Raw genomic sequence first — 23,450 nt, 5'->3', positions numbered from 1 at the left:
TCACGCTAGTGTTCTGACCAGGACAAGCATCACAGTATGGCAAGGGGCGTAACATTTCCGTCACACGCTTTTGGCATTCAACCAATCACAATGCACTGGATAGCTGGCCAATCAGAGCACACCTCGCTTTTCAGACCGATGAGCTTTGTAAAAAATGACACTCCCAATTGAGATTGTAGATAGAGTGTCAATGGTTAATTTGAGAGATAGGTGGCGGTAATGATTTTATGAGTCTGCGATCTGCCATAAAGCAAGAAGAAGAAGAAGACGCCTCACGCGCAGGCTGAAGAAGTAGAAGCAAACGCGCACAGGACAGTCCAGACATTGAGGTGTAAATCAGAGGTAAAAAAAAAACCTACATAAATATTGTTCAGTTTCTTGCACAGACCGATCGTTTTGTGCCTTTACACAACAATGTATCATCACAAGCCACAGGGTTTAGTTTGTGTATGTTTTATGACTCTCAAAGCCGTGATTCCCATCCACTTCCATTATAGGACTGACAAGACTGCAACAGTTTCAGTTAAAAATCTCCATTTGTGTTCTACTGAAGAAAAAAAGTCACCTACATCTTGGATGGCCTGGGGGAAAGCAGATAAACATCAAACCAACACCTCTATAATAAACTACACCTCAAAACTAAAATCCAATACCTAACTAAAAATGTAATGATGAACTAAAAATGTAATAGGAAAAATATTTCAACTAAAAATGTAATAAAAAATTATGACACTTCACCTTACATAACAGCGTCTGCTTTGGTGACTAATACTGTAATTGTAAACTAGTAAATAATGAAGTGTCCAGTGTAATCAGGATAACACAGGCTATAAACACTGCAGGGCTGGTTGCAGTTTAAGAACAAGATTATGGATAAGTTTACAGCATTTTGTTACGCAAAGGCAAGATCTGAGATACGTGTGCGTTTCCCCACATTTCTGGCTGTCAATTTTCTGCACGGCCAGAGGCTAAACCCAAGACCTAATACCAAATCACCCGCTGAATTCTGCCTATTGTTTCAGCAGATTACAGTTTGCGTCATTGTCAAGGATTGTGCGTTTTTCCAATGAGCAGCGACCGGCTAGAGACGCACTCACCAATAAACACTAACACAAACATATGCGACTAACCCATATGAGGTACGCCAGGACATTTAGATCAGACTGGTATTTTAATATGGGATCATGACCACATAGTCTAATTTGACAGGAATGTCCGGATCTCAAAAACAACACTTTCAAAGTATGGGGTCATGAACACGGTATAAATTGTGCTCAGCTTATTTATAAGGCATAATGGTTCAAATCTACACATTGCAAATGCAATGAGACAAAAGTAGCAAGTGCTATATCGTTTTCTCTGTTCCTGTTTTTGGTCTATTTATGTGCTTTCATAATCAACTTTATGGCTAGACTAAATCAGCTTATGGGTGTTTTTAAACACGCTCTCTGAACATTTAGTCTCCCGGGTGCTACTCAAAGTTATTATGGAAGCTCCATCAAGCCATACAAGCGCTAAAGTGAGAAATCAGTGTGCCAGAGAAGCTGACAGCACAGCACACTGCCAAATGCTGACTGAAGAAGCTCTACTTCAGCTTTCAGGATCAGAAAAGGCTCATGCGTCACCGACTGCGTGTGCGGTAGTATTTGTGCTCGCGTGGAGCATCTGGAGGTGAAAAAAAAAAAAAAAAAAAGAAGAAGAATGGAATGAAGACACAGGGTGAGAAAGAAAGAGACGGCAGCTTTAGTGCTTACTGATGGAATCAACGATCGGCATTGGTGCAAATACAAGGCCAGTGATAGAGAATAGCCTTAGCTTATTAATAAATAAATGATTGGTTACAGGCTGCCATTAAACTATAAATGGCTCATTATATACTGCCTTTCAACTGTGAAACAGACTGCTATGTGCAAACACACATATAACAGCCTACAGAACTACATCTCTTGGTTGTATGCTGCATCTTTCAATCATGCAATTCACAGAATATAAACGAGTACAAGTATAAACGAACTACCTTCTTTTCCAAACAGTCTAAATGGCATAATTTATCTTCTTATTATAAATGCAAATCAGCAAGCATCCAGTTGAAACATAATTCTTATCAACCAGGAACCCCTCAAAAAATGAAGCCGCAGGAAACTATGTAAATGATAACACTAGAAAATTGATGGGCAAAATATGTTTCTTTAATCTTTCTAATGATTATCATTCCCAGGCACCTAGATTTAAAGAAATACATCAGTGAACATAAACTCGAGTAAATACATCACTGGATTGTGCCAGAAGATCTGTTTGGTTAACGGACTAAAAATAATTTGTTAGCGCAGCAAGAGTCAGTGTGTAACTACTGATAAAACACTAAAAATATGCAAACATTGCCTTTAAAGCCATGTAGCAAGTAACCTCTTAATTCCATGTAATATAAAATAATACTGCAAAAGTGCCTGCATGTTTCCTCTGAAATACTAGGAATCTGAATGTAGTGAGGTAAAGAGGATATGTAGTCGAGGATCCATTTACCCCCAAAATAAAAGGAGGTGGCGAAAAAACTGCATTTGTCAGAATTACTGTGAGAAGTGAAAATACAGTGTTTAGGAAAGACTATAAAAAGCCAAATGCTTGACATTAATTTCATAATTAATGACATTAATGTGCATAATTGTACTGTACTTGATTATAATTTGTTTCAGATCTAGTGTTTTTTTTTTTTTTTTTTTTTTTTTTACTGTCCTCAAATGTACTGACACTAAGTGAAGGTCTTTTCAAATTTGACCGCTGCGTCTGAAAGTCTGAGTAACACTACTGGAGTACATACTTCAGACTGCATAGCATACACCGAAAACTGGCCACTGGCTGCCTACTATTTGATTTGCTTTACTATTTAAGTTTGAGGTTAGTATGGTTTTTGCTTTTATTCTGCAAGTATGCATGATCAGAAGCGACAGCAAAGACATTTATAACATGGCAAATAAACGCTGTCCTTTTGAACATTTTTATTTAAAGAATTCAGGATTATGTTACATTGTTGTTGTCATGCCATGACCTCACTTCATTTCATTTAATTTAATTTAGTGGAGTCCAGTTTCTTACTTGAGTTAAAATGCAAAGAGTGATACTGAATAAAACCCAAGACCAATTTTATAACTTATTCACCACACTTCAGCAATTGAGCAACTCTATTTCCTTTGTTTCTATTGCCTAAGTCACACCATCCGTTTCAAGTTTGATGAACTGTGGCTTCTCAAAAGATTAAAGAAGCCCAGGAAGTGATTGAAAATGAGTGAGTGGGGAAATCATACTGGTGCATCAAAAAAAACAAAAAAATTAAAAAAGGATCGTTTTCTCTCAGGATATTTTTATAGGCACCACAAAAATGCAGAGCACAGTTGAAAAAACTGAGAACAAACAATAGAAACAGACTGACAAGATTTAACTTGACACTAGCTTTTATCCTCTCTGATTTTTCCGAGTCGACTCTTCAGACAAGAACAAAATGGTGGTGCTTCAGCAATTAGCAAGCAACAATGTGGCACACAATGCTAAGATGGCTCTCTCTCACGCCTCACACCACGACCTTTGTGAAAGATAACACACCCTGTCAGCACACTTTCACACAATGTGGTTTACAGTCGTACCCAACAAACACAATTCTGGAAATTTTCATCTGGTCAACTATCCTAAAAGGGATACTCCACCCTAAAATGTAAATTTTGTCATTAATCACTAACCCCCATGTCGTTCCAAACCCGTAAAAGTTCGTTCGTCTTCGGAACACAATCTAAGATATTTTGGATGAAAACCGGGAGGCATGTGACTGTCTCATAGACTGCCAAATAAATAAACGTGTCAAGGTCCAGAAAAGTATGAATGACATCGTCAGAATACTCCATCTGCCATCATTGATTCAACCGTAACGTAATGAAGCGACGACAATACTTTTTGTAAGCGAAGAAAACTAACCACTTTATTCAACAATTCCTTTGTCAACAGTCTCCTCTGTGTCTCTCCATATCACCATATGCTGCGTATGCTCTTCTGTATCATCCGCACCACAAGGATGCACTGTTTCTATGTGTATTTAGCTTTGATTTGAAAGAAAACAGTGCATCCTTGTGGCGCGGCTGATACAGAAGAGCATACGCAGCATACTCGACTTACAAAAAGTATTGTCATCGTTTCATAACGTTACGGTTGAACCACTGATCGCAGATGGACCATTCTGACGATGTTTTTCATACTTTTCTGAACCTTGACAGTGTAACTTACTTGGCAGTCTATGGGACAGTTACAGGCCTCCCGGTTTTCATTCAAAATATCTTAAATTGTGTTTTTACGGGTTTGGAATGACATGGAGGTAAGTGATTAATGACAAAATTTTCATTTTGGGGTGGAGTATCCCTTTAACACTAAATGAATATGTTTCATATCTGCGAGGTCAAAATTAGCTTAACAAGATTGGGTGAACCTGGAAAGATCAACATTGGGGATCCCTGAACGGAGGGCCTCTCTCTTACAGAGAGGCATGGGAAGTATATAGGAGTAAAAAAGCTGATAATGTAACATGTCAGCTAATAAACACCCTCCATTCTATTCCCATATCACTTTGAGGAAGAAAGGTTGCTGAGCTTCAGCAGAATCATTATATACATCCTGATCCCGTTTTCCTCTCGAGGAAACCCGACCCTCTTCCACACTAACTCTATATGACTACAATCATCATAAACAGTTTAATTAGCTAGGAAATGAGAGAAAATAAACCTGTGTATCAAATTAAATAATATATGACATCTAGTCACATCAGAAAAAAATAAGCAAGTAAATAAATAAAATAATGGGGATAAATAAAAGTGGAAATAATTTGAGGTCAAACTTTTTAAACTTTCTACAATAGGTTTAATAAAAAAAAAAAGTCAAAGTTTGGGACTTTTTACATTTACATAAAGTATATGATAGCAATGAATGGCAGAACTGAATATCTAACAGCACAGCAAAAAAGTGAGAAGTAATCTGAAATATGAAGGGAAGAGAATTGCAAAAACACCATAAGGAAAGAAACGTGTTGACAGAAATGAAGTCTGAAATAGAGTTGAAGGCAAAAGGAAGATAGACACAGCGCATGAGTGAGAGAGGAAGGAGGAGAAGAGTGGAGTCAGAACCCTTGCCTAATCATGTGGTGGTCACACTTCCTTTATTCGGCCTGTGCGTTTCCTGTTCTTATTGTGAAGGTGTGAGAAAGGTTTTGAGCTATGGGCTGCACGTAGACATATATATACACGCAGCAAGTCCTGCAAAAGCATCAGAATAGAGACATACAGCATATAGACAGACTGAGGCCTCGCTGAAAGAAAGACATTTGCGGAGAGTGTCAAATTTTCAAGCAGCAACTCGGTGTAAGAAAAAAAAAGAACGAGAAACAGGAAATTCCTTTATCTTGCACATTCTGCTGATAAAATCTTCCTCACATCACTAGCATCAAATCGTTGGTTTTTTTTTTTTGCTCGTATAATATCCACCTAGGGCTGGGAGAGGACAATGCAAGGATAACATTATAAATGGATCATGATCTTCAAAGTTATTTTTTTTATATATATATTCCTGGACTACTTCTATATGACTCAGGGACTTTGTGACATTTCTTTGGCTTTGCATAAAATTACAATCCAGCTATTAGCCAGAAAACCTTTCTGCAAGGTCCAAAATGAGCTTGTCACACATGCCAAGTGTGGATGAACTCAGAAAAATATCCAGACATATTTCTTGATGTGATACAGTGACTTTTCCAAATATATGAAAAGTATATATATAAAAAAAAGTTCCTCTATCAATAAAAAAAAATAATCTACAAAGTATCAATGGCTACAGAATTACAGAACTATGAAAAGGAATTATTTTCCTTTTCATATTTGTGCCAAACAGCACAGGTCATTTAAGGGGTAATGCAAGTAATATATATTTGTTACTACATAATGATATGAAACACAAAATCAATAATGCTTTTCAATTACTTTTTAGACCACTTGAATGTGCCTGATTTTATTTGCTCGTGTCACTTGCAACCTGCATATCTGTTAACAGTTTCCACAAATATACTGGACATTTTAGTCTGAAAACAGCCTCTAACATTAGAAAACAGGAAGTAGATAGCATTAGTTAGTGCACTTCACTGTGAACAGGTGACACTGAATCAGCAAGCTGATGTCCGGCGGGTCTCAGCTTCCTCAGTTCTGTCTGGCCAGTCCAATGATTTATAAACGTCAGTGGAAAACAAAAATGTCACGAGTTATGAGAATACAATAAAGCATACTCCACATAATAAAGTTCTTTCAGTATCATCCTGAAGTCTCCGTCTCAGAAACACTAGTGGTCGACCGATATTGGTTTTTTGACAGCCGATGCTGATATTTTGGAAACCGGGGTGGCCGGTGGCCGGTGGCCGATATAAAGCTGACATAATTTTATTTAATATTTAAGAAATTTGAAATAATTTGAAAATGGATTAAAATAAATGTGTCAAATAAACATACTTTAAATGACAATGTATTGTTCACAAATATACAAATATTTCATAAAAATATAATTAAAAAGGAAGTAAGCCCTGTAACCAAGAGCACTCAGTATTCTGGGAAGTTTGTGTGCATTGACACAGTAAAAATGACATGAATAATAAATTGGGAAAAAACATAAAACTCATTTTACATACAGCACACAGAGAAAATGACATGAATATGACATTGGGCAAAATCATGAAGCGCAGCATAATTTGAAATCATGAGTTTAAAGTTTGTCGATTGCGTGTCTCAGTGAAGCTGGACTCTCCTCCTGTCCGTATTCAATTCACACGGACTGACCGTCACACAGAGAACACGTGATCTCGCAGGATACAAATGCACACTTCATAAGATCTCACAGCTGGATCTGACAATGTTTGCAAGGTTTTTGAAATTAGATGTTCATTAGTCATTCAAAGATTTGTTTAAATTATATAAATGCATATTTGCTGAATGCTGACGGCAACAGGAAAGTATTATAATGTTTCCTTTCTATAACTAACAGTATAAAAGCAATCGTTATAACACTTTTTGTATACATTTTAATTCCTTTGTTTAACAGTTCTATCTGATTATTAGACAGACCTTCTGTTTGTGGACAGAACTGCTAACAACGATGGCGAACAAGAGGAAAAATGTGAGCACAAAATAAAAGTCTGGCACATCGTCAAAATAAAAGTCCCGCCACGGACACATCGGCCAAACAGAAAAACTTATCGGCTGATTCGGCCATTTGAAAAACCCCAAACAACATACCATAAATCGGCCTTGGAGATATATTTGTCGACCACTACTTATAACCAATAACAACCTTAATGTGAGCGCCCTGGCACAAGTCTTGTCATCGTGTACAGACATGAATACGCCAGGAGAAGAAAATCAAAATGATCAAGAGTTCATCATGAGACTGCAAAAGTGTTTAGAAAGATGCATGCACATAAAGACACATGCAAGCAATGTGAGTGCATAGATGAGAAAGGCAAGTCATGCATTCGCTGCCTTCCTGAACAACGGGGCTCTGCATGTGTTCCTGTTGCCTGCTGACTCTGTGTGCGTGCTTGCATGTTTTTCTAGCTCAAGAGAGGACAAGAAAAACAGCAAAACTTGCAGACAAATATGGTATGAAAAACATTTCACGCCCTTGTTTATGGAAATATATTCCAGTAGCCAGTGCAAGCCACGCTGTTGGCAGGAAATGTTGTCCCAAGCCTTCTGACCCCACAATTTCATCCCAGGCCCATGAATTAAAGCAACTGCCCTGCCTGTGTGAGGAGTACTTCTACTACTACTGTTCAACTCAGTCATATCACACATACAAACAAAATCAAGAAACAAAATCAGCAACACATTTTAAAATTGTATTGCATACCTGCTGCCGCCATAATAAAGACCCATTTCGAATGTTTACGTGCTTTTCTTCTCTTTCTTCTTCCAGTCGCTGTGGTGGAGCAGTTATGAAGTATTGTTCATTTAAATACTTTCCAGCATTTCAGAAAAGAGTTATGCACCAATATTATATTATATTATATTATATTATATTATATTATATTATGTTTTAAGTTTACTCAAATATGATGCAATGAAGTATTGAGAAGCCAATTAATCAGTGGTGAAATATTGCACAATGTGTTGTAACAGGAAAGTGTTATACTAGATGTGGTTTGTAGATCCCCACAAAGAGTGTTTCAAACAGATCTTGAGTCTAAGTCAAAACATGGCCAGCAATTAATATGGAGCATGGATGAAGTTTCTGGATCTAGACAAACAAGGGTTTTTTGATTGTTAGAAGAGCGGACACGGCTCATCACAGCATTGGGTTGGGCTGTACAGAGGATTTACATAAACACAAATATGAACTCAGGACTCAACTTGTTCAGGACAATCATGAAAAATAAATAAATAAGAGTTAAACTGGATGAGGTTGTCTGGTTTTTTAAAAAGGCACAGAGGCGGCATAAACATTTACATATAAACATATCATATTTAAATACTGTGACCATTTTCTCACACTTATGTCATTGCAAACTTGTATGACTTTCTTCCGCAGAACATAAAAATATATTTTTTTTAAATGTATTTAAATTGTTTTTTGTCCATATAGTGAAAGTCAATTTTAACCAAAACCATATGTTTAGAAATATCCTACTAAACACTAAACATGTCCTGCTGAAGAAAGTCCTGCAGGTTTAGAGTGAAATTAAGGTTTGTAAATTATGACAGAATATTTATTTTTGGGTAAACTATCCTTTTAAGAGCATCTCAAATCCCATTTGCTTGTAGTCTGCATTCTAGTTCTTTCTGCTTATACACCGTTCTCCAAGTTCATTATATTCAAATTAGTAAAGCTGTAAATACAAAGTTAATGTAACAGGATGACAGCATTTCTCCAAAGTCTTCCTTCAGGCAAATAAAATTAAATGAAAATGGTTTGAGGGCTCAATAACCTTTCAATGCTGCATGAAAGTAATGGAATTAGGACAGAAATCCAGATTGAATATATGTTATTATTATTATTATTATTATTATTATTATTATTATTATTATTATTATTAACAGTGACAATTTTGTTGTTATTTTTATTATTAACAATAATGCATATTATTATTTCATTATTATCATCAGCAATAATTAGCAATCATATTATTATCATTTAAAAAAATAATAATAATTTACTTGTCCTAAAGACGAGAACCAGGAAATGGTTCAAATTTCAATAAACTCAATCATACAGCAAACAAATCCTCCCACATAACAAACAAGTAGACACTCACATTTGGTGGCATGTGCGCAGTAAAAACATGAAATTTAAACAAAGTAAGAAATCATGCAAATGTCTGAAATGCAAAAAGATCAAACCATGGGAAAAGATCCAGCAGGAAGAGACAGCAGTGAGAAAAATAGACACAGTAATGGATGGAGATAGTAAACTTGTGAGAGAAAGAGACTTAATCAATCTCACTGTTGTCTTAGGATGGAGCCAAGGGAAGCGGCAAGGATGTCTGGTTATAATCACCTTTCAGCCATTTACACACGCGGACAATTTACAGGACACTAGGCTAACGGCTCAGACACCGCGTGACGTCACAGAGCTGTTGTCAGAGAGCGAGTGTGCACTAGTGCCTGTAATTACAGCCTATTTTAAAGAGCTCTTCCCTCTTACTTTCAACAGCCCACATCTAGAGCAAAGTAAAAGTTATTTGGAAAAAAGATATAGGTCAAGTACAAGCAATTTGCTAATTAAAACAGCAATATAATGGAAAAAAGGAATCCAGCTGAGAATGCTTCTCCATTTTATTATTTTTCCATTGCTGAGGTGCTGCGTGTGTAAATGTTATTTTTCTAGACCACTTCCCATTGGGAACTCAAACTGGTCAATTTCTTCTGAATTCCAGCTTACCATAATAGGTGCTTATAGAGGACAGTGTGAAGTGATTCACAATATCTTGTACAGCCTGGTACAAAAAGTGGTTTTGGTATATATAGCTAATTTTGCCCTACATGATAACTGTGAGGGGGGTGAATTTTTTTATAACTCATCCATTTAAATTATATTAAGCCTTAAAGTTCCTGCTAATTAAGGGCGTGGCCACTTGAGTGACAGATGGATGGCCACTGCCATCAATCTAGGTGGGCGTGGTTTTAGCATCCAGCTCCCGCCTCTTTGCCCATTTTTGATTATCTGGGAGTGACGCGGAGGGTGATGCGATGCCAAGATGGCAATGGCCAGCTCCGCCTACTTAAGGCTTCACTTTTTGGAAACCTACAGGTGACGTCACGGACACTATGTCCATGTTTTTATACAGTTTATGGTTAAAACCCCTAATCTTTGGAAACCACCTGGAAAACAGCATAATAAACCATGCAGCTTCTTAAGTAAAAGTATAATATATAAGTAAGTTTTGTAAGTTCAGAACTGGCAAGATAAAAAAAAATTCTATAGATTTAAGTACTTTGGTTTTTACACGTATGCCAAGTACAAAGACATTTTTAATCGCTCATAACGCCTGGAAAGATATAACATAGACATTGGAAACTTTTTAGCGCGCATGTGTGAACCACCTAAGTTTTAGCATTCTAACAGAGTTTGAAAGGCTTTGCGTTCCACACTTTTGATAAGCGTATACTATTTACATTGAACGAGGGATGTGCACTGTATCTAGATAACAAAATATTCACAGCTTTTTGACTAAAAGCTTCATGGAAAACACCCAAAACAACCTAGCATCAAGGTGGCAAGTTTTAGGCATGCAAGTCCCACTTATTTTCATCATAAAATGTTAAAATGTAGCGTAAGCTTTAGTTTTTGCAAGTGGGGCCTTATTCAGCACACACAAACCCACAACATCTACGAAAACGAAACCAGTGGAGCGGAACATCATTCATCTGGGACACAATCCCATGATAGAGGTTAACTCAGTCTACAAACTAGACTATGTTAGAAGGACTGGGTGCCTGTTAAATGCAGAGACTTAATCCATCAGTGCAGACAGGTGTCCAAATAGTCTCCAGTGAATTGCCCTTTCAGCTTAAAATTAGATAATGGAACCATCAGCTGATGAATTAGAGGTGTGTGTATGTGTGTGAGAGAGATAAACAACACACACACACACACACACAACAGCAACACTGTGTTGTGTGCCATTATTGATAACACCCTTTCCATCTAGGTCAATGAAGCTCGAGGGATAGTTCACCTAAAAATGAATTATCTAACATTATTTACTTGCCCTCATGTCGATCCAAACCTGTATGACCTCCTTTCTTCTGCGGAACACAAAATTAATCTAAATCTGAAAACTGTTGTTTGTCCAAACAATGAAAGTCAGTGGGGCCTATAATGTCGTTTTGGATTATTGTATGGGCAAAAGCATTCAAAATATCTTCTTTTTAATTTCACAGATGGACAAAAAGTCCTACAGGTTTGGAACTACTGACTTTTTTTTTGTGAACTATATATTGTTGTAATTGCACAAATAAAATATTCAGTTTCTATGCATTAAAACTGACTTCTTGTGAAACTAGAGGACCCGTAACATTTTCAGTCACTGATGAAAGAGAGCAAAAAGGTGAGATTAACAGGGCAAAGCATAAAATGATGGCATAAGGGGAAAAATACAACATAAGAACAGGTGAAAACACGCTTGAAACAATTCATCACGCTCATGTACTGATGCAGATGTGATTTAATGGACCACACCAATCAATCCCACTACAAAATGAGGACAGCATGAGGGCAGTACGTGTTCGAGCATGCAGATGTCACAAGCTGGAGTATGGGGAATATATACTAACCACCCTCTAGTAAATCCCCAATCAATGTTGAACTAAGCTGCAGGATATTGCGCAAGCATGGTGCAAATACAAAAACACTGGTATGGAGCTACATGACATTTTGCTCAGTATTTAAACAACGTTTCCAACCACTTTTCCTGTTTTGGTCTTACCACAGTGATTCCCTGTGATTACCAAACTCGGAGGGACCTGATGAGTCACTCCCAAGTTCCCTTGAAAAACTCATGACTCTTTGCACTCACATCTCTTGTGAATTGGTACTGGACCGAAGAGCAATCATAAACATACACTTACGTATAAAACAGCTGCACAAGTTGGAAATTAGGTAAGCACAGTCCTCCAGCTTTCACTCTTAAATCCCTCCACCTTACTGTCTCTAAAGCTTTTTATATTTTCCTATTTGGCCATTCCATTATTCTTTCCATGTTGTCCATCTACACGTTCTATCTTCCTAAACGTTGCTCCTTTTAATACAGTTCTATTATTTACTCTTGTCTGCCTCCCTTAAACTCACTGTGTTCTTAATGAAAAGTCATGTGAGAGATGGCAATGCCTACTTTACAGTGACTTTTTCATTATCTTGTCAATGCGCTGATGCACATCTCTCATGTTCGCAAACAGTCCGCAAATCATTTGTAAAGATCAAACTGGTGAAAATGACTAACTAATTACAAAGTAAACAACTTGGACATCACTTCTGTTCATGAATCAAAATAAACTGACTTGAAACATGAAATGATCCGTGCGTAAGCTGTCTTTAGTGAGTACATTAAAGCTGTACCGCCGCGCCTGTCACATTGATATATTTATTGTGTGTACAGAGGATTTGATGACTAATGAGTCGAAAGGAAGGTAACTATTAACAATTTTAATGGTCTAACATCAGTTCATGGTAATAAATTAAAGTTATGCAAAACATTGTCACAACACTGTAACAGTTTTTGAAGCAATGCAAAATGCTTAAAAATAAACTTTGATGTGACTTGATTTTAGCTTGATGCTAATAATACAAGCATATAAAACAATTAACTGGGATAATGTGTAAACATCAGACCGAACTAGAACATGAATTTATACTGGATTAAAAAAAGCATCAACCCACCCACAGAGGGGATTTTGCCTTTTCATTTCATAAGACAACCACTAAGGAGCCGTTTACACGACAACGTTTTCAGCTAAAAACAGTAAACTTTTTATGCGTTATGTCTGTTCGTTTACACAACGGCATTTTGGGGACTGAAAACGCATATTTTTGAAAACAAGATTCAAAGTTTTTAAAACCGCCACCATTATTGTTTCCGTGTAAACACCCAATACGGGAATCTTTGAAAAGGGTGACGTCATGTGCGTGCGTAGTACGTGTTAGGTATATAGACATGCACAGTACGTGTTGATTTTAAAGGCAAGCGCGAACAAACATACACAACAATGGCAGAGTACATGGTACTGTTGTTGCTGCTAAAGAGTGCTGCTAACACTTCTTCAGCAAAATGTTGTTTTACTTCACCAATATTATAACCAACAGCGGAGACGCATCATACACAACATATAATCGTCCCTTCCCTACAGGTACTGTTTACTAACAAAGGGGACAGCACCTACTACTGGCTTGGCACACGTAATACAGCGTTTTTGGCCATTTTGGCCTTTCGCGGATATGTGTAAACGTGAATCGTTTTAAATACAATGTCGTGTATATGTGAAACTTTTTAAAAACACAAGAGAAAAACTTTTCCGTTTTGAACACATCGTTGTCGTGTAAACGTAGCCTATGCCTGCAAGATCCACCAACACCCCCACAACCACTCCAGTGAGTGAACCACAAGAGGGGATGAATCAGAATTTGCCTAGCAAAAACTGCAACAGGCGAGGGTATATTGTTGAGGTCTTTGGTGGCAAAATGTTTATAAATAGCAAGTATGATAAATAAATAAAAAAAATGTATGGAGTGATAGCAATCTGTAATTTACTCAAGGCTAATTTGAATGCACAGAAGGGCTGATGACACCTACATAAAACACCTCTTTCACAGCTTTGCAGCGCTATGAATGTGTGTCAATCAATACGAGCTAAGTTTGGTGTGCATGGCTTGCTCTAGTGGGCCGATGAACAACTGTTCCCCACACACAAAAACCATGCTATTTAATCTTATTACAACACAATAACCATGCAACAATCACTGCTCTCCTTCACGCTTTTTTTTAAATCAAAAGTTTGCATTTCAGTGGAATAACAAAGCCTTGACTAGAGAAATATGAAGGTTAAAAGGTATATTTCTCCCAAAAATTGATATTTTTTTCATTTCCTCACCCTCATGTCGTTCCCCGTGACCTACTTTCATCCGTGGAACACAGAAAGAAGACGTTTGGCAAAATGCTAGGAACTGTCAGCCTCAGTATCCGTTCAAGTGCATCTTTTCTCCATACAATGAAAGTAAATAGTGACTAAGGCATTTTAATTCAGCACAACACCTTTTTTGTTTCACTGAACAAAGTCAGTCATACAGGTTTGGTAGAACATAAGGGTTGAACATCAACTGTCCCTTTAACCCTATAAAGCATTCTGTATAATATTTTAATGCCATAATTTGTAAACATCAAGACTTTGCTGAAAAACCTGTTGCACCTTTCAGTATATTTCTAAAAATGTCCACCTGCAGTTCGTGGTACACATGCTTTTTGCTGTGAATTTTTAATGATTTTTATAAAACAATGCAAATAGTTGTTAGTGATATTTCAGGATGAACAGGGTTCTCTCAATCGTCATTGTATTGTATTTCATTATGTGCTTTGCCACCCACAATTAAAACTACAGAGCTTTGACCATAAAACATTTAAATATCATCTTAATAAGACATATTATTATAAGATATAAAATGACCTCTATGTCTTCTAATGTCTTTCTTTGGGCCTCTAAAAACGGAGGTTTGTCTCCTCCTTTACCATGAGCTCATATGGGCCATAAAAGCGTGATGCACTGAATGTTTTTTATGGTTTGTATCATGCAAACTTTTTACATTTTTTCATATATAAAAGGTTTATATATATGTGTGTGTGTGTGTGTGTGTGTGTGTGTGTGTGTGTGTGTGTGTGTGTGTAGGTTAAAAAACATTCAATTTCAGAAAAAAAATCGTCAGGCTTGTGGGGTTAAGAAAACTAACATGACGTGAATATGAAAAGGGCCTCTTGCATGTATTGTGCAAGTACTGTGTCATACGTCAAATCAAACCTGCAACCCTCTATTACAACCCAAAACGTAGCCTCCAAATAGACAGGAGGCAAAAACCCGTGGGTTTCCTCTCATGATGGTGTGCGCCGTGACATGTAAGCAGAACTAAAAGCACAACTGAGAGAATTGCTGGGTTACTCATCAAACTCAGCGCACGTACATGGTCGCCCACGACTCGACTATCTATCTACACTGCGCCTATAGGGCCTAATCTGCACAGAGAGGTGTTAAAATGAGGTTTTAGGCACATCAAACCCCACCGCTTTTCTGCAAAAGGAAACGTCGAGGCCTTTTCTGAAAGTTGAGGAAGTGAGCGTGCAGTGATGAGCAGGAATTTCTCGCACTGGGTGCGACAGACAGACTTCTCTGTTACTGGCAGCTGGGCGGAAAAACAATAAACTGTCTGCTCATTTCAATCATGCAGCATTTAAATAACCTGTCGTAGTAAGAGCTTGTTACTGTAGCGAATAAATATGACTAGCCGCAGCGAGCGATGCAAAAAATACCAGTCACAACTTGGGTCCGCAAACTGCAAGATAACATCAGATCGCAGTTGATAAGACTAGCCGTTAAAGCAACTGAATGCTGCACTCCTACGCACACTCCGAAGATATTTCAATTGCAAGGCTGTATAAGAACAGAGCAGGGCTGTATCGTGCTGGTCAGTCACCCCACCCTGGGTGAAGTACATAAGATGTCCAGTGTGATCATGTTTTTAAGATGATCGTTTGCTTCGAGTGCCGATGCATATCCTGTACAGTTAGTAGGCTACAGATTAAACGTGTGCCTCTCTCAGATAAACTAGTAGGTTCCCCACGCCGTCGCTCAAGCCTTGGAGGTTCGGCGGAATTGCTCATCGTAGGGTTGGCTGTGAGATTATGGTATCGTGACTTCAAAATAAGAAGTCTGAGCCTGTATTGGACCTGCGCTGAAAATTGCCTCTTACCTGGTCCCCGCCTTGTCGCCCATCTCCGCAGGCCTTTTCCTTCAGTAAGGGGAAGATGCTGTGTATTGGATATCTAACCGAGCCGGGACTTCGAGTAAAGCGGTCCTCCTTTCCTCAATCACTGCCACTCTCGCTGGCTGTCGCTTGGTAGTTTCCGCAGCCCAGAGACGGAAGAGTCTCTCCCCACTCCGCTCGCTGCCGCTTCAGACAGCAAGCAACTGGGCTTTGGCCTCAGAGTTTGATGGGCATCGTGAGTAGCCAATCAAATGTGGAGAAATCTCTGACGTCATCCCGTGGATCACCAAATCCGCCAACTTTGCCCTAGGGACTTACCAATCAGAAATGTGCTGCTTAGTACAGTATGAGGAAAAACGAAAACATTTACATATTTACGCACAATCTTTCGGCGTATCCGAGAACGTGTTCAGCGTTTTACGGAGAAACTGTGAAAACGTGTTTGTGATATAATTGACAGGGTTTGGAGGACTTTTGCATTTTCGCCTAAAACGTTGAAATGTTATCTCTGTAAGTGGATCATTTAAAATGTCAAAATGATGAGGCGCATGATATTAAACAGGAAAGCAACAGACTGCGAAGGATTGATAAACTGCATTTGTGAAACTACAGTTAATTTTCTCCACGACAAACTAATATAGAGTTCATTTATGACTGCATATGACTCCCATTTAATTTTAGCATGTCACTAATGTCATTATCGAAAGAATTCCCATGATGGCATTATGTAACCCAACCATGAACTCATGCAAGCTTATATAATAAAATAGAGCCTTGCGCCATCTAGCGACGCAAATTTAAACAACATGTATATAAATGTCACCAGAGGAATATTCCTGTCAAATATATATCTTAACACAACTGTTGTTGATTACGAGTTGTTGTATAATAAAGCGCTTACATAGATATATTTAGAAAATTTACCCAGAAGATTCCTTTAAGAGTTCCTACAATGAAGAACTTTTAGTTTGAGATCAAACTGAAAATCAGGGATCCATAGACTAACCATTGATGATTTGAAGACCATAGTGGACCACAAGGACTACATTACACAGGGTCTGGTTACCCCAAACTGGACTTTTGAGTGCTATGCTAAGCGTAGTACAGTACATTTGTGAACCATGATACAGCTGAGGTTAATGTTTTTTAAGTAATGAATATTTATGTGATTTGAAACTATTGCCGATGTTGAAGAAAGAAGTTTATATAAGCTTCAAATGCTTTTGTGATTTCAATATCACTAGGTGCAAGAGCCTCTGCTATCATTATAACTTTCAAACTTTTAAACACTTCAGCTAAGGTAAGTTTTTCAATAAATATTGTGCATACAATATGCTAGATATTGTCATCAAGGTCCATGGTCAAGGTACACATACACACACTCACCACAAATAAAAATGTTTCAATTTAATTGCAAACCTCGAACATATAAAATGAAAATCATAGATACAGATAAGTACAGATTTATCATCAGCATTGTTTCCTTACTTTATATTCAACAAAAAAATAAGTATTAAACTAGGGATGCACAATATATCAGTGACCATATCGATATTGGCCAGTATTGACATTTTATGTTTAGGCCTATTTTTTTTTCCAAAGCTAACTTTATACTTTTTATGCCAGATTTATGCCAACACAAATCAGCATTTCTATAGTGCATTCCTAGATCACACAACAGTTAATATAAAGGAAAGATAATACAAATATCCTTCCTACATTGATCATGGATGTGCCAATATATCATGTAGTATAGTAAACATATAGCACACACCCCTGCAACAGGACTAACTGACGTGCTGGTGGCAACTGCTCTTCTGCACTGATTTTTTTCCTAAACTGGACAAGGAAGAGGAAGCTAATGATTCAGCATGAAATGTCCGATATCGGTGCACAGTTCCAAACTATAACACCTTTCCACATGCAACATACTACAATCATAAACAATATCTACTCAATGTCAACCAAATACAGAGCTACACACTCAGGAGCCTCTTAAACAAACCAACAAAAAATATATATAGGTCAGGAATTTACATATACAGGAAGGGTATTACAAGTTTAAAGGCCTTTTGTTATACAACTGGTAAAAGGATACAAAGATGGGCTAGGAAGACACTGGGCTACCATGGTGGAAGTGAGATCTTGACATGTGCACATGCGCTCACACGCACACAAAGCTGGAAGTAAGAAACTGTGATACTAAGTCTCTTACCAACAGCTCACAAAACACTCCACCTCTATTAAAACAACAATGGAGCTATGAGAGACCACCAGTGTATTCCATATCTACTGGACTTCAATGGGGGAGAAATAGTTATTGTAATCATAACTGATCAAGTACACAAAAACGACAGTCTATTCATCGTCATCATATTCATCATCATCTTCTTCTTCGTCTTCCTCCTCCTCATCATCCTCTTCATCATCCATATTGCTCTTCATCATGGGTTTTGGAGCCATACAATTCCCCATCATTCCCATACCCATGGACACCGCCCCAACCTTGCCCTTCGTCTTGTAGTCCGCAACATCCTGCGCAAAGAGCAAACATCGTTATATTGTAAAACACTGGAATTGTGATATGTTCCAAGGTGGACTACTGATGCATCTAGATCAAGACATGCCTTTTGATACTTGTCCTTCAGCTTGTTGGCCTTGATCAGATAGGGCTGTTTGGTTCCATCTGTGAGGCTGTTCCACATCTCGCCGAGTTTTTTAGCCACATCTCCGATACCCAAGCTTGGATACTGAGCCTTGATTTGTGGACGATGTTCCGAGCAGAACAGGAAAAATCCAGAGCTGTTGATCATAAAAGGTGACCAAATGAATTTATTCATCAACATTTGTTGGATAATGCTTTAGAAGCAATAATGTGATCTGTTGTGAATATTTTAAACTATTTAAAAAAAATTATAACTGTCATTCAGAACCTCTACAGTGCACAAATCATTAAAATGCCAGATTATTACAATATAAGGCAAGATAGCGATAAAAACCTTTTCTGCCAGCATCAAATGAACAAAATATCCTTCATAATAACTGCATATAGACAGTTTTAGTAATTGAGGTAATGTGTGTCAGGTCTACTCACGGTGGTCTCTTGGGTGCGTTGGGATCCTTCTTTTTGCCTTTCTTGCCTTCAGGCATGTAGTGCATCATCTCTTGATCATAACGCACCTTATCCTGTTTGGCCATGTCATCAAACCTGGATTTCTCTTTAATGGACATCGCCTACGCAACAAATCAAGAGGGTTTTCCACTGAGAATATGAAAGTAATTCTGCATTGCTTTATTTCAATCATTTGAGTCAAATTATATTAGAATATTTCATTTCAAATCTAACCTTCCATCTTGCAGAGCATCTTTTGGAGAATTCTGAAAAGCTGACTGGAATCTCTGGGCTTTTCTTCTTGTGCTCCTCTCTGCATGTCTGAACAAAGTAGGCATAAGAAGACATCTTGCCCTTGGGCTTCCTTGGGTCTCCTTTTGCCATTTTTGTGAGATGAGAGGCCAATAAAGTCTTCTCTTGTGCTGTATTTCTATCTAAAATGATAGGAAATAAAGAGCATAAAACAACAGAAAAAAACTAATAATACATTTTTGGTAAGGTGTGGGTATCAAAAACAGATTAAAACACAAAGTGACCCATTGAATTTTTGTTTTTTTAAATAGTACAGCATTTCTTACATCAGTGGGGTGCAGGGCTTATTAGACTAAGATGATACACAAAGGGAATTCCAGACCCGTCCTTCTTGCATGGGGGATGTGAACTGATTATTAATGAGACTGATTTGGTGTTCACAGCCTTTTTTGGAAAATACAATGTGCTATTGCAATTAACAATACAGCTTTTATTGTTTGTTATTATTAGCAAAAGTTTGTACTACTCTATTGCACAGACACAAATCACCTTCATACACAGTCTTATAGGTTAAGCAGCAGCACACATGTGAAGACGGTGGTGGTAGCCTATATAAGTGCCTACTAAAAACAGAAAGGCCATCAGCTGGAATTATTCAACATCCTTCACACGAATGCATCCTCATGACAGAAACTCTTCTTTATTTTTGCGAATCTTTTTCACCTTATTAATATTTAATCTTGAGCTCAACCACTGTTCTTGGTTTAAAACTACGCATTCTGCCGGTTTGCAAGCATATAGGGGCTGTTATATATAGTAACTGGTATAAGCTCTGCCTCGCGCTGCTGTTCTTCATTCATTAAAATGGCTTCTTTGCAGAGCGAGCAAACAGATGGGTTGACCGTGCAACAAAGCAATACACACCCCCTCGGGTTTAAAAGACGATTCTAGCGACCCAAGGGCTCTAATTAAAAGAAAAACATATTTATCAACTAAAATACATGTTGTACTTTTAGTTTAAAATGACTGTAAAATGCTTTCAGATCATATTTTGGCGTGTTTAACTGTTTTTCTAAGTTGAGCCCTAGCTGTCGCTTGGCGCAGTGCTGCCTTAACAAAGACTACAGCCAGCCATTGCCTATGCGAGTATATCCAGCGCAACTGTCAAGCTGGAAAAGATGAAAAATCATTGTGCACTTTCTTTATTTTAATCTAAAGACTTAGAGATAGACAATCCAGAGCGAAAACGAAAGCAACGGGCAGTTTTGCATGTAAAATGTATGTTTTCTGTCTGAAATTATCCCGTCCTTGCTACGTGAAGGAATAGCTGCTCGTCAATGGTCTCAATCGCCAGCCATTTTAATACACTGCAAGCGCGCTTGTTTAAGTTGGAATAGGAAAAATGCGATAACATGTTTCGAAAGCGTTTACACATCCATATTTCACATAATAAGATAGAGAGCAAACAATAATTGTATAAGCGAATGATCTTGGAGACAAAAAAATCATTTTCGTGAAGATGTAATAGAAATCGGTCTGTATAGAAGAAGACTGGGTGGTTCATAGACAGGACATAGCGAGCCATATTCAGCAGCGATGCGCGTGAAGAATACAGTCAGGGAAAATAATCAGTTTAATAACTTTTAATCTTGCAGTTAAAGGAAAGGGAAACATGGTAGGTGCTGATAACAGCAAATCAGAAAATTGCGTTTGACCTCTATAAAAATAGTTTGATTTTGTTCACATTTCTGTGATTTATTAGAAATAGGCAATATATCTCAAGAAAGACAAAACGCAAAGAATATACACAACTCCTTGACCTTCACACATGAACGAATTAAAAAAGAAACACATTTATTCTGTTTTTGGGGAATAAATGTTAGTTTCACATTTAATAAAAAAAAACATGTAAATGTGTGTAAAATGAAATATTTTAGCTAAAAATGAATGGAATGTGTTGTGTTAAATATAAGACGGTTTTCCATACCTGTGTTGTTGAGTTGATTGAAATCTCGCCACTGTCTTCCCTTCTCTCTCCGCTTTAAACCCCACGCGCTCAGCCTCGCGCTAGCTCAACACGAGACCGGCCTGATTGGCTAGGCAGTCTCGCCGATTCAAAACAACCTCCATTCCTCGCCATTGGGCAGCGCTACATGCACATCTAGCGACGCTTCTTCCAGATTGGTCCTGGCGTGAGTTTTCGTATGCCCAGCCTCTTTACTTTTGAGGATGCTTAGAGAACTTTCACAGAAAAATTCTTCAGGGCTTCAGTTTTGGACCTTTTCATGTTAAGTTTAGCGCCAAAATGTACCACACTTTGTCAGCATGGATTTTTAGAGGATGCTTGGCAAACCTGCAAAGGGATAAACACCAAGTTGCCATTCTTGTACATTCTTTAGATGTTGTATTTTTTAGTTCTTCTTTGCTTTAACATCTATCATAGTAATGATATCCACCAAAATACAAAGATGGATTATAGGAGGCCTACTGCAAGATCAAAAGACTGGCAAAGACTTTGTCACAATAATGTAAAAAAAAAAAAAAAAAAAACAACAACAAAAAACACACACACAGTAAAGTACTTCATAATTATATCATTAATCATAATTGAGAGAAAAAAAAGACAAAAAATGCAAAAACACATAAATGCACTGCAACTGGTACACAGTATCGAGGCTGATATAATCGTGTACAACACTATTAGGTGCTATGAAGGTCTAACACATATTTCTTGTGTCTCTGTTTATTTCACACATTCACGCATTGTTCCGTTTTACAGATGTCGGGACACTTAGCTGAAGGCCCCTGACAGATGGTATAGATAACAATGGTTTAATGTTTTGTATGCATTAAACTGTATGCTGTGAGACGTTTCCAGTGAGGTGCTTGAAATCATATTTACCACCACATAAAACAGACTGCAACGGCAAAGCTTACTGCAAGGGAGAAGCTTGTGCTGGTATGATATACCATGCAAGGTCCATATGTACTTTCTTTGCTTTGATATTTTATAGGATGTAGCAGATAGTAAAAGTCCAATTTTGTTTTAAATTATACTATTATTATGATAGATGTCTTCAGTGTTGACCAGCAAAATGTGGTGTTCCATTCAAATCGTGACACACACACACACACACACACACACAAAAAAAATCTTTTGACTTGTTTCATATGCCTTTGTAATGTAATTTTCTTAATGTTTTACACTGTCATATGCAGGGATGGGTAGTATTTCAGATGCATGTATTTAAAATACAAAATACTATTTTTGTATTTTACTAATTTGTACATTCATAATGTGAGCTGCAGCTTTGGGTGCATTGGGTGAACAGTTTTTCTGGAATAAGATAAAGTGCGGATGTCATGATCAGATGTATACACAAGGTCAGAAATGTTGGTACCCATGGTAAATATGATCAAAGAAGGTTGTAAAAATAAATCTGCATTGTTAATCATTTAGATCTTTTACTTAAAAAAATTCACATAAATCTAACCTTTCATTGGAGAATAAGAATTTAAAATGTGGGGAAATATCATTATGACAAATGTTTTTCTCTAATACACATTGGACACAATTAATGGTACCCTTTTATTCAATGCTTTTTGAAACCTCCATTTGGCATTATAACAGCTCAGAGTTTTCTCCTATAATGCCTGATGAGGTTAGAGAACACCTGACAAGAGATCAGAGACCATTCCTTCATCCAGAATCTCTCTAGACCCTTTAGATTCCCAGCTCCATGATGGTGCTTCTCTTCAGTTCACCACACTCGTTTTCTACAGGGTTCAGGTCAGGGAACTGGAATGGCCATAGCAGAAGCTTGGTTTTGAGCTCAGTGGCCCATTTTTGTGTTGTTTTTAAGGTTTGTTTTTGGATTATTGTCCGGTTCTAAGATCCAAACATGGCCCATTATAAGATTTCTAACAGAGTCAGTCACTTTCTGATTTTTTAACTGATGGTATTTGATAGAATCCATGATGCCATGTATCTAAAAAAGATGTCCAGGACCTCCAGCAGAAATATAGGCCCACAACATTAAAAATACAGCAGTAT

General features: G+C 37.6%; 2 protein-coding genes across 2 annotated transcripts in view; both read right to left on the bottom strand.

Annotated features, from left to right (window-relative positions):
* Positions 1 to 16,246, bottom strand: part of arrb2b (arrestin, beta 2b) — a 36,815-nt gene extending 20,569 nt beyond the window's left edge. Inside the window, exon 1 of the mRNA XM_042727466.1 lies at positions 16,018 to 16,246. Coding sequence (XP_042583400.1) covers positions 16,018 to 16,040 — 23 coding nt within the window. The 5' untranslated portion in view covers positions 16,041 to 16,246. The remainder of the gene's footprint in view (positions 1 to 16,017) is intronic.
* Positions 16,247 to 17,424: 1,178 nt separating this feature from the next.
* On the bottom strand, positions 17,425 to 21,524 carry LOC109049218 (high mobility group protein B3-like). Its single transcript, XM_042727468.1, has 5 exons — positions 21,384 to 21,524; positions 19,379 to 19,578; positions 19,127 to 19,266; positions 18,660 to 18,834; positions 17,425 to 18,567 (listed from the first exon to the last, which is right to left on the bottom strand). Exons 2-5 carry the CDS (start codon positions 19,526 to 19,528, stop codon positions 18,391 to 18,393), a joined length of 642 nt encoding a protein of 213 aa, XP_042583402.1. The 5' UTR covers positions 19,529 to 19,578; positions 21,384 to 21,524; the 3' UTR covers positions 17,425 to 18,390.
* Positions 21,525 to 23,450: the final 1,926 nt, after the last annotated feature.

This window comes from Cyprinus carpio, chromosome B7, assembly GCF_018340385.1.
Source record: "Cyprinus carpio isolate SPL01 chromosome B7, ASM1834038v1, whole genome shotgun sequence".
Classification (NCBI taxonomy): Eukaryota; Metazoa; Chordata; class Actinopteri; order Cypriniformes; family Cyprinidae; genus Cyprinus; species Cyprinus carpio.
Note: the sequence above shows the minus strand (reverse complement) of the source record. Positions and strands in the feature narration are given on the sequence as shown.

Coding starts and splice junctions, on each gene's coding strand:
- LOC109049218 (XM_042727468.1), bottom strand. CDS start 19,528: ATGGCAAAAGGAGACCCAAGGAAGCCCAAGGGCAAGATGTCTTCTTAT. Junction 19,267..19,378: donor GATGCTCTGCAAGATGGAAG/GTTAGATTTGAA, acceptor TTTGTTGCGTAG/GCGATGTCCATTAAAGAGAA. Junction 18,835..19,126: donor AACGCACCCAAGAGACCACC/GTGAGTAGACCT, acceptor TATGATCAACAG/CTCTGGATTTTTCCTGTTCT.